Source organism: Aphelocoma coerulescens (genome assembly GCF_041296385.1).
Source record: "Aphelocoma coerulescens isolate FSJ_1873_10779 chromosome Z unlocalized genomic scaffold, UR_Acoe_1.0 ChrZ, whole genome shotgun sequence".
NCBI lineage: Eukaryota > Metazoa > Chordata > Aves > Passeriformes > Corvidae > Aphelocoma > Aphelocoma coerulescens.
Window position 1 is genome coordinate 23,709,099 of NW_027184085.1, and position 18,769 is coordinate 23,727,867.

At 44.8% G+C, this 18,769-nt stretch overlaps 1 protein-coding gene across 1 annotated transcript; it reads right to left on the reverse strand.

The window, feature by feature from the left end:
* Positions 1–5,219: 5,219 nt before the first annotated feature.
* Positions 5,220–14,061, reverse strand: CRHBP (corticotropin releasing hormone binding protein). The gene is made up of 7 exons (XM_069001529.1): positions 13,923–14,061; positions 13,393–13,486; positions 12,621–12,778; positions 10,448–10,658; positions 8,800–8,948; positions 7,352–7,469; positions 5,220–5,933 (listed from the first exon to the last, which is right to left on the reverse strand). Exons 1-7 carry the CDS (start codon positions 14,001–14,003, stop codon positions 5,776–5,778), a joined length of 969 nt encoding a protein of 322 aa, XP_068857630.1. The 5' UTR covers positions 14,004–14,061; the 3' UTR covers positions 5,220–5,775.
* Positions 14,062–18,769: the final 4,708 nt, after the last annotated feature.

Here is an 18,769-nt window from a genome sequence, read left to right on the forward strand (position 1 = left end):
AAGTTAGAATTGTTCTTCTGAGTTTTTACCTCCGAAGAGAGAAATCAAAAGAATCAAAGAATCGTAAAATATCCTGAGTTGGAAGGAAGCCACAAGAATCAAAGTCCATATCCTCGCCCTGCTCAGGACACCCCCGCGAATCACACTATGTGCCTGAGAACATTGTCCAAACTCTTCTTGAGCTCTGTTGGGCTTGGTGCTGTGGCCACCTGGTGACAAGTTCTGGAGAGCCTGTTCCAGTGCCCAACCACCCTCTGGGTAAAGAACCTTTTTCTGACATCCAACCTAAACCTTCCCTGTTACAACTTCAGGCCATTCGCTTGGGTCCTGTCACTGGTCACCACAGAGAAGAGATCAGCGCCTACCCCTCGTCTTCCCCTCACAAGCAGTCTGTAGACTGCAATGAGGTCTGTCCTCAGTCTCCTCCAGGCTGAGCAGACCAAGTGACCTCAGCCACTCCTGCTGCAGCTTCCCCACAAGGCCCTTCATCATCTCTGTGTCCCTCCTTTGGGCACTCTCCAATAGCTTTATATCTCTCTTATCCTGTGGCGCCCAAAGCTGCCCCCAGCACTGGAGGTGAGGCTGCCCCAGTGCAGAGCAGAGCAGGACAATCCCCTCCCTTGCCTGGCTGGCGATGCTGTTCCTGATGCCCTCCAGGGCACGGGTGGCCCTCGTGGCTGCCAGGGCACTGCTGACTCATGTTCAACTTGCCAGTGACCAGGACCCCCAGGTCCCTTTCCATGCCACTGCTTCCCAGCCTCTCATTCTCCAGTCTGTCTGTACATCCAGGGTTGCCCCATCCCAGTGCTGAATCTGTCACTCGCCCTTGCTAAATCTCCCATAGTTGGTGATTGTCCATCTCTCTGATTTGTTGAAGTCTCTCTACAGGGTCTCCCTGCCTTCGAGGGAGTCAACAGCTCCTCCCAATTTAGTGTCATCAGAAAAATTTCTATAAAAGATTTCTAATGCACCTTACTTATTGAAAATAACTCTTAATTTCTGGGTTGTTTTTTCCTTAAAAATCCCAGACAGCTTGAACAAGTCTGTATCTGTTCCTCTATCAAGTCCTGTTTCATAAGGCTCTTGGCTGAGATTATCTCAGTTAGTTAGAGCACAGTGCAAGTAACACCAGGATTGTTGGTTTCCCAGTATGGACCATTCACTGAAAAGTTGGGCTTGGTGATCCTTGTGGGTCCCTTTCAACTCAGGATATTCTGTGGTCTGTGAGTGCTCTGTGTTGGTGGGTTCCGTAACAATGTTCTCCTTTCCATTGCCAAAAAACTCATGACAAACATTTTTCAGTTGACTGATTCTTTCAAATGCCTGGAGTCACTTCTCTAGGGACAGATTTTTTTTTCCCAATATCTCCAGAATATTTCCCTTCTCTTCTGAATAATTTTAACAACAAAGACTTTACAGCCTCTATTAAATCTCTGCATTATTATTCACATATTGCATTTATACCTGGTAGAGATGGAAAGAAAAACCCCAACATTTCAGCTGAAGAACTATTACAAGATTTTAAGCAGAAGAGTTTTCATTGTCAAATTTCAATGGATTCGAGATTTTTAAGGTGCGAAATTCAGCCTCCCTTTGGGCAACTCACTAAATTATTTTTTCTGAGCAGTCACCCTGGGTTTAATATTAGTCCAGCAATGCAGGAGTTGATTCATGCCCTGTATCCCTCTGTCTTTGAAGAGGTTTTTTTGCAGTAAGAATTGCTGATTACTTTCTTTCCGTGCAAACAACAATTTTTAACAATAGTATCTTTAGTAGGTTTTGTGGTGCTGAAGAGTTTTTCAGTCATTGCTTGAGTGCTGGCTAGCCTGTCAGTTCAAGGTCTGTGGTTTTCTTTTTCTTTTTCTTTTTCTTTCTTTCTAGCACAGTGCTTTTGTGCCATGTGCTGTTGTGGTATCGTGACACTTTTATATCACTTCCCTAAGAAAAAATCAGTGGTGATAACAAGGAAAAAAGATGAGGAAAAGTGGTTTATTCTCAGACATCAGTCTGCACTAAGTCTGTCACTCACACCTTTCCCTGATGACTTTGTGGGTTTTATCAAATCTCTTAGCATTAAGAATCTTTTCTACAAGGCCTTGGTGTTTTGGAGGTATTTAATCCATGTTAGCATTGAAAAAAAGTACCACATGAAGCCAAAAGGTGGAAAATCCCACAATGAAACTGCATGAAGCAAAAGACTCTGAGTTTGCCTTCACCGGTGACTTAGTCCTCAGCTGTTGGATCTGAAATCTGCTGCTGAAGCTTCAACCCCGCTGTTTCCTAGTGACCAAGGTGTAGTGTTTTAGAGACCTCTACCTCTCCTCAGTTTGAAGGCAGGCATATGAATGGGAACACTTTGACACAAGATCTTAATTCCCAAATGGCACAACCCAGAAACTGCACTGAAGGGTGCTCAGGAACAGCTGGTGGTGATGCCTTTTTCTGGTCTTAAAATCAAGAATCAAACATGGTTAGAAGGGAAAAAGGGATTTTGCCTCTGTATTTATTTTAAGGATCCTTAGGTGCACCATGTCCAGGTGTAATGCACTGAAATGCACACTGCAGTGCACACCCACAATAGCTCGGGTATTAACATTATAGGTCTTACTAATTAGCATATCTATCAAAGATTCCCCAATGAGAGGCTCGAGTGAGCCCCCCTCCCCAAGGAACCTTCCCCTGGATGGTTCTATCTTAGTTTACAGAATGTGTTCTGGAGAGGACCTTGGGGTCTGGGGCACACTGATCCCTAACTACGAGGCTTCTAAGATATTTAGTCTCCTAGCTTGACAAACAAGTCCAAGAATGTAGGCTAAAAAACACCAAGAATACAAAAGCTACAAAAGGTGTATAAAAGGGGTATAAAAGAAAAGGCCAAAAATCATCATGGCATCAGTGGGACTGCTTGCACTTAGGGCTACCCTGACAGTGACAGGCACCCGGAAAGGATGAGCTGAATGAGATGTCTGGGGACAGGACAAAGATGCTATGTCACTTCAAGTTTTCTCAGAAAAAAGCTTTTTCATTGAGTCCTGATTTTTCTCTCCTTGATTGACCAAATCAGTGGCCTTCTATGATGGAGTGACTACATCAGTGGACAAGGGAAAGGTTATAGGGGTTATTTTTCTGGCCTTCTATAAAGTCTTTGACACAGTCCCCCAAAATTCTCCAAATTGGAGAGAAGGATTTGATGGGTGGATTGTTAGGTGGATGAGGATTGGCTTGACAGTCACATGGAGAGTGTAGTGGTCAGTGGCTCAGAGTTCCAGTGTACATCAGTGATAAGTGGTGTCCCTCAGGGGCCTGTATTGGGACCAGTGTGATTTAATATCTTCATTAATGTCACAGATAAAGGGATCAAGTGCACCCTCAGCAAATTTGCAGATGACACAGCAGAAGGATGGGATGAAATCCAGAGGGACCTGGGTAAGCTCTAGGAGAGATCCCATGGGAATCTTATGAGGTTCAACAAGACCAAGTGCAAGGTGCTGCACCTGGGTCAGAGCAACCCTGGTATCAGCCCAGGCTGGGGGATGGACAGATCAGAGCAGCCCTGCCCAGAAGGACTTGGGGGTGCTGGTGGGTGAGAGGCTGGACATGACCCAGCCATGGGCACTCACAGCCCAGAGAGCCAAACGTGTCCTGGGCTGCATCCAAAGCAGCGCGGCCAGCAGGGCCAGGGAGGGGATTCTGCCCCTCTGCTCTGCTCTGCTGAGACCCCACCTGCAGTGCTGCATCCAGCTCTGGGGTCCCAGCACAGGAAGGACATGGAGATGTTGGAGCGAGTCCAGAGGAGGTCAACAAGAGGATCAGAGGGATGGAGCATCTCTCCTATGAAGACAGGCTGAGAGAATTGGATTTTTTCAGCCTGGAAAACAGAAGACTTAAGGATGACCTAATTGTGGCCTTCCAGTACCTGAAGGGGCCTACAAGAAAGATGGAGAGAGACTTTTTACAAGAGCATGCAATGACAGGACAAGGGGTGTGAATTCAAACTGAAAGAGAGTAGATTTAGGTTAGATATTAGGAAGGAATTCCTTACTGTGAGGGTGGTGAGACACTGGAACAGGTTGCCCAGGGAAGTTGTGGATATTCCATCCCTGGAAATATTCAAGGCCAGGCTGGACGGAGCTCTGGGCAACCTGGTCCAGTGAAATGTATTCCTGCCCACAGCAGGGGGGCTGGAACTAGATGAGGTTTAAGGTCCTTTCCAACTCAGGCCATTCTATGATTTTCAGATTCTAGGACTTGATGTTTCTGATACTGGGTGGTGACACTAACACTGCTAGCACTTCAGCAGGGCTCAGAAAGCCCACAGTGGTTTCCATAAGGCTGGAGCAGGGATGTAGTGGCCAAGGACCCCCCACTCAGAGACCTGAGTCAGGGCTGCTTCATGTTGTGGAGTAGCCAGCAGTACTTTTGTCTGTTTTCTTTGGAACAAAGTGAAACATTCCCACAATCTCCACTTTTTCTGTAAACACAGCTCTACAGGATGGATACGCTCACCTGAGTCTGACCAGCCCACTAAACACATCCAGCTGTTCATGAGTCAGTCACAAAAACAGGGCTTCCAAAACCAAAACAGGGAGAGTCTGAGGCACCCTGTGGTTTTCACCCACTTCAGTCAGGGAGATTAACTGCAGAACTGCTGAATAATCAAGACACTTGATTTTGTGTGAATGACTGTGAGATTAAGAGCCATAATTTAGAGTGAAAGATTTCAGGAATGCAGCTGGATTAATTAGGTTTCATCATTAATTGAGCCCTGGAGGAAGAACAGTTTGCTCTTGTTACTGCCAGGTATCACTCCCAGAAAACATAGCAATCAGTTCTTGCTCTCAAAGCTAAAACACAGTTCTGGTCCTCTGCTGAGCTTGTGCTTCCCAGAGCTCTTCAAGGCTGACACTCCTTTTCTGGGATAGCAAAGGCCTGGAAAAAATGAATCTATATTTTTGTATCCTGGCCTTCACAGGTCAGCAGGACACCTGACCAAAAAATCTGAAGGAGGGAAGGTACCAGTAAGTGTACTGCTGAAACTTATTCTGTGTGGAGGTATAAGCAACCTAAATAAACCAAATTTTTGCTCATAATAGTTCATGGTTTTTCAGGAACATGTATTCAGAATTTTAATTTCCAGAGAACTGCACAAGACTCAGGAATTTTAATCAGTATGTTAAAAGATTTCTTCAGAAAAAATACAGCATAAGAACTGTTTGCCAACTGTTTGAATGTGTTTATTTATGTTTGGATTTGTGTAAGGAAGTCTCATGCTATAAATTTTTATTAAAAACATGTCATTAGAAATAAACAGTACATTTATAGTCATAAATAAACCAGTAGTTTTTACGCACACTAATGTTGCTTCCTCTTACAAAACTGGAAGCATATTTCACCATCTTTTTTTGTTTGTTTGTTTATACTTGATATAAAAGGATAAAGCTGCTGCATGAAGTTTATATTTATTGTGGGTTTCATATATCCCCAGACTAGTGTTTTTGTCTATTTTTCTAATAATATTTATACAGGAAACATACCCTTCTATTCTTGCTACTGATTTTGGATATGATAAATGAGCTTAAACACTGCAGAAAGAATGTAATGATAATAACAAAGATGAATACATTTGTTGCTTTTTCCTGCTTGCTCATGGGAATGACTGATTTATATGAAAAAAAATTATGCTTATAGAAAGGCTCAACACCACCATCTAGTCAAAGGAAAAAATACATTATTATAGAACCTTATTAGCTATGTGAAGATGTGTGTCCTGGTTTCTCAGATACTAGGAAAGCAGAATTCCTCAATGCTGTTCTCCTTTCTTGTTTCTGTTTCCTGCAGATCAAGTTGGTGATACTCAAATGTCACACGGTTGATATGTTTGCCGCTGGAGACCATTCGCAGCACTGTGTTGTCACAGCCAATCTTCATTTGGGCTAATTAGGGAAAAGAGATATAAAGATACATTTATATGAAAGAGAGTAAGGGAAAAGAGATATATAATGATGGGAATTCTAAAGCACCGATACATGCAATTTTGGAAATAAAGCAAATTTGCATGTAGTAATGACCTGCTGGTGGTGATACTGCTAATCAACCTTTGTGTTTGTTACTTTTGCTTTACAATGCTTGAGTATTTAATCAAGTGTCCTTCCCTCATGCAAATGCCACTCCACATCTATGTGCTACTGTTAGATACCATGAGTGATGGGTAAGGGCAATGGCACTCTATCCTGGAGATAGTCAAAACTACCAACATTGAAATGTTTCCTTTTAGAGGCGTGAGTGGGTTTGTGTGTAAGGACATTCTTCACAGGAACAAAGGCATGTGAGAGCCCCATCAAGACAAACTCAAATGGAAGTGCCCAGCACATGGACTCACTCTGAGGGAAATCAAGTGTACCACTAACTGTTGCTTTAGATAAGCCATTTGAGTGGAGGCTTGGCAAAGCCTTTTTGTTTGGGGAATTTGGAGCACCTTCCTCACTTGGGAAGAAAATGGTAAGTCACTGGGAGAGCAGGAGCTGCTGAGATGGATTTTCATTTCCTTCACACCATCAGGAAAACACATTTTAATCTCATTCCAGTGCTCAGCATTCTTACTCAACAGTAGCACTTGCCAGTTAAATCTTCAAACAGTGCCTGGACTGCTAAGGTGTGGTGTGATGAAAGGCAAGGGAGACCACAAGGGCCTGGAACGTTCCCGCTCTCCAACTCTGTGGAAATCTCCAGTGCCCTGTTGATACTCCTGGGATATGACAGGTGTGCTACAGGAGTTAGTTTGTCATATCACTGCCACACTTTGCAGTCTGCTGTTGAATATTAGGGAAACTGGAAATTCTTATTTTCATGGGGAAAAAAGTCACTGCACCAGCATGATAGTGAAACAATTTCAGAGCCCCAGCAGGGTTCAAAGTAGAGAATGGGAGCTCTGAGGCTTTTGGGGTATGTATTACACCTGCAGCAGAAAAGGCCTTGGAAACACTGAGTAAATGAGACAAAAGCTCCTTAACTGAAAATGTAACAATCTGCCTTTGTTTGTTGTGAATTTCCAGACTTTTTTTATGTGCTGACATTGTAATATTTATTTTTGTCATAGGACAAGAATTTTTAAAATATGTATAATTTAGCCTTGTCATAATGATTGCTGAAGGGGCAAATGAAGGTAGTCATGGCTGTGCTGTAACACATGGCCAAACCACAGGCTTGAATAGCTTTAGCTCTCATTTTCTGCTAGATGTGAAGTTCACTGGTCTAGCAGGAAGTCCAGGTGTGTGTGGGGGTGGGTCTCTGCATATCTTATTATGGTTAATTATTTTATTATGTGGAGGTAATTGGAAGAAGGAGTTCTTACCAGACCCATGAAAGGAGTGGCAGAGGTCAGCTAGAGGAAACATCTTGGATGGGTCTAAGCCAGCTCCTCCAAGAAGCTCTACAAAATCTCCCACTCCTGCACAGCCTGCAGATGGTTTCTTAAAAAGGCAGAGGCTAAAAGTTATTTATCATTTATCTACAAAATGTAGCAGTTCTCCATACATGATTGCAGCCAACAATAGGGGTTTTAGAAATCCCCTGTGCTCAAAGCTGTGTGAAAACAGTTTCTCATCCTCAGCAGTACTACCTTGATATGACATTAGTAAGTTAATTTTCTTAAGGGATTCCAAAGAAAGACCTAAGTAGACTCTGAAAATCACTGACATGTAGATAAGGTGTTGATTCAACTGCTTTTATTGCATATAAGCAATCTGGTTCTGGATGCTTAGACTTTGTATCAAATTAACACAGGTATGGGCTTCATGTATGCCTACATTCAGCTGGCAGGCAGGAACTTCAGTTCCACTATACCATACTTATTCCTAAAAAAAAAGCTAAAATGCGCCATTGTGGGAAAGTTCAATTAAAGTAGAAAGTAACAAAAATAATAGTTTTGTCTGAAAACAATGGCTTACTATATATTAGACCCACAATTTTCCTGAAATTAATGCTGTTTGCCAAAATTATCTTGCATGGACACCTTGAGCACCTTTGGGCTGTCACCCCTATGCTGTTTTTTAAGTGCCTGGTTTCTTTATCTTCCTTTGCTGTTGTCCCTTTTCTGCCCACCATTGAATAAGTCAACTAATTCACTTGCCCATCTCTCAAAGCCTGGCTTGCTCAGACACTGGCAATCTCCTTGAAGAACTCAGGCTGCGAGACTCACTGGCAGGAAAAAACAAATTTCCCTGCTCTATTCTTCTGGATATTTTGGCATTGGCACCTTCTTAGACCTGCCAGGCACAGGTAACGCCAACAGCTCCTGTCATCTTCTGTCTGTTTGTCACCGAGCACCAAACACCCCAGATCAGAGCAGATGGAGCAGAGGATGCTCAGCATGTGGAGCAGGCAATCAATTGTGAGCACGTTTGTATTTTCTCTGTGATAATACCTTGCTATCTAATGTCTCCTTTCTCTCTTCAGAGCATTTGCTGCTTTCATTAATTTAAATAGAGACAGACAGCTTTTGGGGAAAATGCTCCTTTCTTTATAATGAAATCCTTATCCTTTGTTATGGCAAGCAATCATTACACGCATTAATGGTACTTTGCATAATTTGATTGCCATTGCAACATTACAGAGACAATGGTGGCAGCCCCAGCTCTCCTCTTTGAGGAGAAACAAGAGCCCTCAGCGTGCATACAAGCGGTCTGGAGCACACGTGCCTTAGCACCTAGTGTCACAGGCTATCCCTGCTTCACCCCTTCTCTCTTCCATGCCCACGAAAATTGCACAGGCTAATATTTTCTTATCAAATAAAGAACTCACCTTTAAAAAGAGACCATTTAATTGTCCCAGGATAAGATCAGATATTTTTATCACCACTGGGTAGATTATGGAGAAGCTGCAGTTTCTGTGCTGGTGAGGAATGACCATGGTAAACCTTCCTGAGGGAGTCTGAGAGATGACATTGCAAGCTGGGACACAGGAAAAGGTACAAGAGTTACTTGTCCAGTCATCACTGCACGTAGCAAAATTACATAACTATGGTACCAAAAAAGCAGAGATAATTTAATTACTGTGACTTACAACCAAATGTCAAAAAATGTGTGTGTGGCATTTTCTGAAGTTCTTGAATAACATTTGTTCCTTAAAAATTCCCTCCCCATTGTTTACTACATAGTATGAGGTCTGGCAGAACTTGAGGGTGGAGCAGTCAATAGGAGAGCTCACACCCCAAATCTATATGTCAGGGACTCGTGCTGTCAAGGGCTCATAGAGTTTGTCAGTTTGAAGGAGGCTAAACACAGGTGGAGGGAGGGATTTTGTTTAGTTTCAACAGTTTCTTGCCTGATACTGCCAGCAACCTCCTAAATCCTATTCTGGTCCTCTTAACTGGGGTTCCTTACCCTACAAAAGATCTCATTGAAATGAGAGCATGATTTTATCTTTAAGTTCAAACTTAGGAGTTCAGGTAAAGGAGTAACTTGCCATCTATGTGAGCAGCCCAAAGGATCATTGACACAGACCTGGGGTCCTACAGCTGCTTCAGCAGGATGGTGAAAGACACCAGCCACCTCCAGCAGTTGAATACAATAATCACATCCATGAGCATGAAGCCACACCAGAGTGGGGACCCAGCTTGCAGGCTCAAGTCTGAATGACTTGGAGTAAGGATGGGGCAGGCATGCTGCCACCTTTCTTTTTTTTTATTACTTTGCATGGTTAGGCAGATAAATCAGACTGGCCTGAACAACAATTGTTAAATGTCCTGTCCTCTCTGGATAAAACAATTCAAGTGAGGCACTGGAACAGGTTGTACAGTCAAGTTGTGGGTGCCCCACTGCCGGAAGAGTTCAACACTAGGCTGCATGGGGCCATGGACAACCTGGTCTAGAGTGTGGCATTCCTGGCCATGGTGGAGGGGTTGAAACAAGATGATCTTTATGATCTCTTTCAACCCAAGCTGTTCTACGATTCTGTGATAATTTGTGCCTTGCCAGCTCAGAGGCTTAGGGAAAGAACTTGAAATATATTCTTGTGATCATATATCTCTCATAACTACCACATAACTATTCAATACGCTGATTTTACTGTTGAACTATTTCAAATATTTTTTCCTCGTTGTTCACCCAGATCTAGAAAATGCTGAGACTGAAGCTGCTAAATTAATACTGTTTGTTCCAGCTAAATGTGTTGGAACACGACAATATTGGATTGGGAGGGATCTAATTTGAAAGAAGGAGCCGTATGGTCTTGTGTATTGAAGCCTGTGTGATCTCTTAAGCTCCTTTTTTTTGCTTTGGACAGACAGCGAGTCTGAGTCAAGCCTGCGGGTATGCATGGCTCTGCTGGCCTTACTGCAGCCATGTCAGTGCAGACAACCACAGTGAGAGAATCCAGTGCAAAGCAACACATTCTTTTTGCTTCCTGCCCCAAATTCAAGCCCCTTTGGTGGTATGAAATGCAGACTTACGGAAGAGATTGCTGTTTTTCTTGACTGTGACAGTAAATCCGTTACCCGGTTGCTGAATCCTGAAGAAGATCATTGCCACGTTCTGTGATGATCTGATGCTCCTCTGAATATTCCCACTTTCACAGAAGTCTACATATCTTTGAGAAGTGGTGAGGGGATGGTCCAAGGAACTGGGAAATTTCTCCCCCTTGAGTATCCATCCATCAAACACCTACAGAGGTTCCATAATTTAAAACAAGGGTTTTGCTTATTGCTCTATTAGCAGAGAACAGAAACATGAAGTATAACAGACACTCTTTTATTTTGACATCATATAACCTCTTCAAAGAGACAAACTGAAAACAAAAGTTCTTTGTATTTATTGATTTCCTAACATTTAACTAATTATTCGTGCCTCAACTGATGTTTAGGAAAGGGATACATATAACTTTTAATGTTGTTTTTATCTCCTTCAAGTGACAATTTTGGTTATCTTTCTTTTGAGGGAAGTATCTCTTTTTGCTTCAGCATCATCATATTATTTTTTTTTGCAATTTCATTGTTACTATGAGAAGTTTTTGACCAGTTTTATTTGGGAACCACAAGAAATATAAGTAAACTTTTAAAACTCTGGGCATTATGACAATTGATCTGGCCTGCAATTTTCCACCATCCATGTTTTACAGCTTGTCATTGAAATTGTCCCGGTGGCCTTCCAGAGATATTGGAAGACAAAAAACTTTGGGGAGGAATTATTGGCAGAGGTATTGCTCTCACTTGTGCTGGCTCTTTCACCTCATCCTAACCACTAGAAAGCAAAACAAATCCTGCACCTTAAGCATCAAATCTTTCCTTCATAACAAAAAAGTAACAATTTTCCCTCACCATCTTCAGAGAAATGTATCAGAAGTAGAAATACCTATTAATTTTAGCATAGATATGCAGTTGCCTGCCTTGCTGTTTCAATTCCCTCCTAGCTGCTCTCACATGGTAATTCCTTAAACACTTCAGTCAATACTCCCAAAATTCAAGGACCAGATTCAGCCATCGCTTCAGCCCATAATTCTGATATGAGTATGTGGGACTTCCTGATGCAAAAAACCATTAGGATCAGTCTCTGGATTTGCCAGAACTGTAAATTCCTGAAGTAATGAGATGCAGCTGCTCAAATTACAGGAGGGGAAAGCTGCCTGTATATATACAGCAATATAACACAGAAGTTTGGGACACCGCTACCAAAGAAAGGAAAGCTCAATAAAACAAAAAGATCTCCTGGCATTTTTCTAGCCTCTACGAGTGACCATAAGTCCAGGTACAAAAGCCTTGGACCCACAAGAGACTGAAATCAGCCTCCCTGTAGCTACATGGGGAGAGGTCTCAGCCAAGGTATGGAATGGAAGGACAGAATTCTCCAGAGTAAAGGGAACAGGAGACAAGGAAAGGCCTAAAGGTCAGATTTCCTCCTTCTCCCCGTTCCTGGACCTCAGCTGGCCACTAGGTGGGATGTGGTCTGTGCTGTGCCTGGCCAGGGCAGCACAAAGGGCAAGACGTGGGGAGAGGAGAGACAGGGACCACCGAGCCTCCCCTTCTCTCCTTGACCCAGTTCAGATCTTGGTGAATGTTCCTGCCTGCGAGAGAAACATGCTGGTAAAGTTTTTTAACACTGGGATATCAATGGCTCTGAGTCATGAGCCTCTCTCTGTTCAGAGCCAGTGTCCTGAAAAGTTCTAGCAGGGAAATTTTAAAGAAAGCCTGCAATGATCCACTCACTATTAATCTGATGCTGAGTGACTTGTGAGCAGAGGTCCCAGAGCAGTAACAACCACCCAGAGAGCTGTATCATTATCTGCAGGACTCACAGTGCAATGATTCACAGAGCAATGAGAAAAACCAAACTTTCAGCCATTCCTAAAAGTATGGACACTCCATAGAGGCGCTTCCAGTGCTGTAGTTTGGAGAGGGATCCTCATCCTGCATCTGACTTTGCTTTAGAGGAGTTGTGATGGGGGGGGACACACACTCAGAGTGCCTCAGGGAAGAGAAAGAGCCATCCCAGAGATGGTTGCTCTGTGAAAGCCTGTTTTGCACACACAAACACACACATACAGAGATGTGCACGTGCACTCGCCTGCTCCTTGCAAGCACAGCAAACACCTCACAAGTCAGAGGAGAGCAGACACTTGCAGCTTCTTACCTTCAGGAAGTCACCCCCTCGGCAGTCGATGTTCACAAAGTCGTAGTCTATTGTGATCAGCTCCTCGGGCTCCCCGATGAAGAAGGTTGCGCAGTGCAGCTGTGGTTGGTCTGCCGTGAAGGTGAACTGCCCCTCTATACTCAGCATGTCAATGCACCCTAGAGAAGCAGGGACAAAGGGCTGCTGCCTCTGCCTTCTCTGGAGGGAGACTCAGTGACAGCTCCCACTGTGCAGGGAAGGGGGGGGGATAGGAGAGACCCCCCCAGCACCGGGCTCCGGCTGGCTGTGAGGACAGGGAGAACCAGCTGAAGTAATTAGGAGCCTGCTGAGCATCAGAGGATAAATAGTAACTCGCAGGTGTGAGCACAAGCATGTTACGGGGGGGATGCGGGAGATGGTGTGTCAAAGCATCTCTGAGCAGAAAACTCCGTGTGTGTATGTGCACAAGTGCACAAACACTCTATTCTTTCAGATTTCTCTCTAATCACAGCTGCTACACCTGCCCCACCCCTTGGCAATGTGACTCTGTCCAGGTACATAGGTGTAGAATCCCCATCCTGCTCCAGTTATTTGGACCATCAACTATGAACCCTAACCCTCTGCCTCAAACCACAGGTTTCTGTGGTTGTAATGTTTTGTCCTTCTTCTCCCTAGTCTTTCAAAAAGCTCCTGCAGCTCTGTCATTCCCAATTAGCCCTTTTTCCCCCCCTGAGGTACTCCCAGGATTCTCCCACCAGCCAATAGTCCCTACCAGAGCACCAAAGAAACTCACGGAGTGACCGCCGGTAGATCTGTCCTGCAGACAGCTCTCGCTTCAGATCTTCACTGAGTAGTAGGAAGGGGTCATCTTCACCAGCATCTCTCACCTGGTGAAAGATGGAGGGCAAAAAGAGTCTGGGGCAAAGTGAAATGCAGCCCTCTCCCTGTATCTCTCAAGAACAGGCACAGCACATTACATCCCTGCTCCAGAAACAGTGCAGCTGTGGAAGAGCTCAGGCAGAAAGATGCCAACCTGCAGTAGAGGGGAAATAAACCTGGTACCTAAGAGGTGATCCCAGCAGCTAAGTGCACTGAGAGTGTCTTAAATCCTCAGTAAAATTGCTGAGGATAAATAAATGAAGAGGTAGTACAGAATACATGGGACTGTTGCATTAATATCACCCAGGTGTAGGTTCAATGCAGGAAAAGTGGGAATAGGAAAGGGAGAGAGAATAAGGCACAATGCTTGAAAGCTGAGAGACAAGTTAGAAGATAGCAGCTAAAAGCACAGCGAGGTGTTTAATCATCAGCCCTATTGCTCACCTCTAGGTATCTGGTTTCTCCCTTGGAGGCAGCCAGGAAGATGAGAACGAGGTGGCATTGAAACTGGAAAGCAGACGGCATGCTGACACCTCCTCTGGCGGCCGTCCCTCTCTGTGGCGAAGTTTCTCCGGGTCTGTGCCGGTATGCAGGAGCCGCTGGGGTGTCTTGGAGCGACTCTTTTTATAGAGCTGTTGGGAGGGGAGGCACTTGGTCCCCGTACTGATAGGGTAACCCATGGTAACTGAATTCCTCTCGCAGTGACACAGTACGTGGGCATGACGAGGGTCCAAATTGCAGCCACGAATTTTCAAGACGGTTGAATTCCCCTCTCTGGCAGATGTCTTTCCTACTTATCTGTCTGGTGGAAAAGCTGACAACCTCGGGGAAGAGAGCCCATCCCCGTGCAGATGGGGCACTCATGCAGTTTTCATTTCCAGTTACCTCGAAGCGAGCAACGAGGAGCATCCCTCCCTCCTCTCGGGCAGTCCGGGGTATTTCGGACCTGCAGGGCTTCCTGCCTCCCTTCTGCTGCTCTGTGACACGCAGCTCTCTGCAGTGCCTGCACCAGGTGCTTCCTGCTGGCCAGGCCTGAGTGGGCCCCCCTGCATCCCAGGCAGGCTTGCAGCCTGTGCCAGCATCCCTCCAGGGCTCTGCAGCAAGTACACAAGCAAAACCAGACAGTTCTCCCCACCAGAAACAGCTATCATACAGAAGTTATGAGAACTTGGGGTTCCAAGGGCATATTCTTCACAGAACTCCTGATACAGCTTCAGCCTTGATCCTCAAGGGAAATCTGGGAAGATCTTTAAAAGTTGAACCTGTGAGTGAAAATTTATAACTCTGCAGAGTACTAAAAATCAGGAACTCAGCAGAGGTATTAGATGTGGGTATAGTCTTGTTTTCCCCTGACCAGGATGAACCGTCAATACTCTACAGAGGGTGACTACCCTTTCCCCACCTGAGGCTTCTTGCTAATGTATCCTTTTGTTCTATGCTTTCATGTCAAAGGTCATTTTGGTTCAACAAAACCTAGAAATAATATGAGCAAGACTTGCAAAATTTAAAGTTTGTTGCTCCTGATTTCATTGCAAGGATTTATAAACATCAGAAACATTTGCTTTGTTTCACACAATTTGTTGGTTGAAAAATAAACAAATAAATATTGTTCTGTCTACACACCTGTGGCTCTGACCTTATTATGATGCAATTCTTATCCTACAGTTTGCTTTATTATAAACTATAATACTGTTCCATATCTACATGGAAATTCTGTGATTTTTCGAGATAAAAAAATACTGAGGAAATGGAAAACATTCTTTTTCAACTTTGGCATCAGGTTGGATTCAAAAGTTGGTAAAACTGCTTTGTAGAAATGAATAATTAATCACTGCATGAACTGAGACCGAATTGATTCTCTTCATGTGCTTACCTTGAATTGTTTAAATACTGTCATTTTAGGCAAGGATTATCAGAAGGTTATACAAGGAAGTTTGTAATCTGAAATCCATTGAAGTTCCTTGGGAATTACAAGCTTTGCTGGAAAAAATGCAGGGTCTAGTCCTAGTTTGCATTAGAGGATGAATGGAAGGTTAATCAGGGAGGTGAGAGGTGCCTTGGAGACCATCAGGATCAGAAGGGGCTGCAGGGGAGCCCAGCCTTACTCACTATTCTTTTGCTCACCATCTAAAGAGATTGATAAGGTTAAAATTATAGCTTGACCCCTCCACTCCCCCCCCCCCCCCCCCCCCCCCGCCCCCAGAGGCATTTTGCAGAATCCAGTCTCAAATTCTGGCTGCAGTGTCCCAGTTTGCCCTGCCAGTCCCAGCCTGGACCTCAGACACTGAGTGTTGAGGAATATTCAGTGCAGGGAGCTTGGTGTGTAGCTGCAGTGGGAGCTGCAAACTGAGCTCCTTGGGGCAGGAGTCTGAGCCCAAGGCAAGAGACTGAACTGCTGACCCTTTGAATTCCAGAAGGCTCAGGGACCTGTGGCACAAGCCAGGTGACCAGACACTCAGAGACACAGCAAGAGTTGAGGAATCAGCTGGAAGATCACAGATGTTCATATACATAGATTGTGAGGGTATAAAAGCCCAGAGGTTCCTTTGTTCAGGGTCCCTCTCTGGAGGCACCAGCTCGAGGTTTTCATTCTGTTGCTGCACCATTATAAAATTACTTAAAGGAGACAGGAGTCTGAGGCTCTACTGTGGGAAACCTGGGATTGAGCCAGTGAGGAAAGCTGGTCTGCCTGTGTGAGTGTGGGATGTGTAGGGAGTTGAGTGGGGACCCATTGGCTCAGTTAAGCTGCCTGCTGTGAAGGGGCTTTGGTCTCAGCAGTCGAAGTCTCTGGTGGTGGGAGTGTGACTGCCTGAGTGCCTCCTGAATGGTCAGACTGGGACATTATCTTACTGTGAGTCCTTGTAGATCTTCAGTGAAGGAGAGAGAGTGCTTAATTGTGTGTGAATTTGTTACTGAAAATTTCAGATTTCAGAATTCAACTCCAAAAATGAGTGAAGGACGCATGGCACTGCAGCTAAATTATTGTGACTCTATTAAACCAGATGTGAGGTTATCTACCCAGAATGAGACATACCGACAGTGATGTCAGCGTAGTTTAAACACTTGCCTGTGAATAGGTGAGATCCAGGCTTAGCATAACATTCACCAGTGGAGATGCCCAGAAAAGCAGGAAGCCCCACAGTCTGGAGGACATCCTGGCAGATGAAGTGAGGGCACTGTCCCTCTCCAATAACCAAGGTGGTGGAAAGGAGGATAGGAGCCACCTCCATATCTGTTGCAATTTATTGCTCAAACAGCGCCTATGGTGACGTTGGAATTCCCATGCAACACCTGTAGGAGTTTCGAGTGTACAAATATTCTGGGTAACATTGGTGCAAAAGCAACTTTGCTGTTGATGTGGAACTTAATTTTAACAGAGGTGTTAAGTTGGGGTTTTTTTTCCACTTTTCAGCTCTGGGCTCAGCAAGAGCTGATGAAGCATGGTGACATCCTGACCAGCCTCATCACAAAGCCTCCCAGCGCCTTGGGTAACTCTCTGTGTCTCCAAACAAAGGGCCGTCCTCAGCCCCCAGTGTCATATGCTTTCCTTTATGCAGCTCTAATGCTTGGGGAAGGCAAGTATTTGGGAAGGGATAGGGAATCACACACAAAGAGTTGCAGCTGCTGCTGCTGGCTGGGGCTCTGCTGCCTCAGGTAGAGCTCAGACAGGTAGATCCCCAAAGGGACGAGTTGAAGGGGAAAGAGGGGTTCATCTCCTAGCCCTGCCTCCCAGCTGTCAGAGGGTGAGAGAGGATGGGAGGCCATCTTCTCACTCAACTCTGCTGTCTCCTCAGAGTGTATCACAAATCCACTTCCCCTCTACCCTCCCTTTGCCTGCTCCAGCACAGCTTTTGTTAAAAGTCACTTGCAGAAACTGAGATTTTCAGGAGATGAGGATGTGACTAACAAAGAAAAGAAAAATCACTTTGAACTGGGTTCAAAACACCCCTGCAGCATTTCAGAAGAGAAAAGCACCTTCAATGTGATACAAACCCTTGGCGAATGAGGAGAGTGTAATTTTTCTTTCACGGAGTTGAGTCATGATGACACCCTGAAGGACAAATTTTTTTGTTAATATCAAATTGTTTAACGTAGTCAAATGCATTCTCCAGTGACACCCTGCCACAGGCTAATCCAGTTGACTGTCACCTTGATCTGCTAACACATGTAACTTACCCTGGGAGCAGCCCCTTTCCCTGGCAGAAATGATGGGAAGCCATGGTGCTGGTGAGAGTCTGGGCTGAGTGCAGGGCATCACTCCCTCTGCTCTGCTGCAGTTCAGGATGGCATTGTTTAGGCACCCCAGCCTTTGCAGAGCCTTGGGCTGTTAAAGCTGGGCTCATGGGTGGGCTTTTCAGGAATGTGCTTTGGAGTACCTGCCTGCCCCACTAGTGCTTAAAGCTTGTAGGTGTCTTGTCAGCTATTATAGCAAAGAAGAGATCCCAGTTATGGTAAGAAGTGGAGAAAATAAAGCTGAATAAAGATGGTAGTGAAATAAACTCCATTTACCTTCCCCCATTGTGATCAAATCATGCTTTGTCCTGTAATACAGGAGGTAAATGCAGTTTCTTCTCCTAAAAAGTAAAAGTAGTTGTTGCAGGAAGAATATGCATGAAGTGCTCGGTAGTGAGATTTCTTAGCTAGAAGTGCTTGAGCTACAGGCACTCCTTAGGGATCCCTCCCTGTGGCAAAGAGGGGCCAGGTGTTATGAACCCTTTCTGCTCTCCAAAAGGGTCCCTTGGGTCCCCAGCTCATCAATACAGCTCTTCTTACTCCTCGGCTGCAGCCTGACTCCTGGAACAAGCAGCTGGAGCAGAGCAAACCTCTCTCTAGCATTGGGACCTTAAACATGAGTTAGTATTTCCTGTATAGACACAATCCCAAGCAACACCACAGGGCTCAGCCTGGCTGTGCATATCCCACGGAGGCTCTTCTGCTTGCCTGTCACTGGTGGTTTCTTGAACCAAGAGGAGCAGCAGTGGGACTGCAGTGCAATTGCAATGAAGGGGAGCAGTCCTGCCTCAGGCACTCTGTCCTCAGCTGTTCATGCTGATTTCTCACTACTGCTCAGAGCTGGCTAAAGAGATGCCATATGGGGTCATGCACAGTATGAGACATCTGACTGGACTTTACACTTCATATTGTGTCAGCTGCTAAACATTGTGCTGAGCTACATTTATTTCCCTTATGCTCTTTCCTACTGTAACTGAGAATTCATTCAGGGATCAGCTTTTCATTTCCTTCATGGTGTCTGGGAGACGTACTACTAGTCATTCCTGTCTTTTTATCAA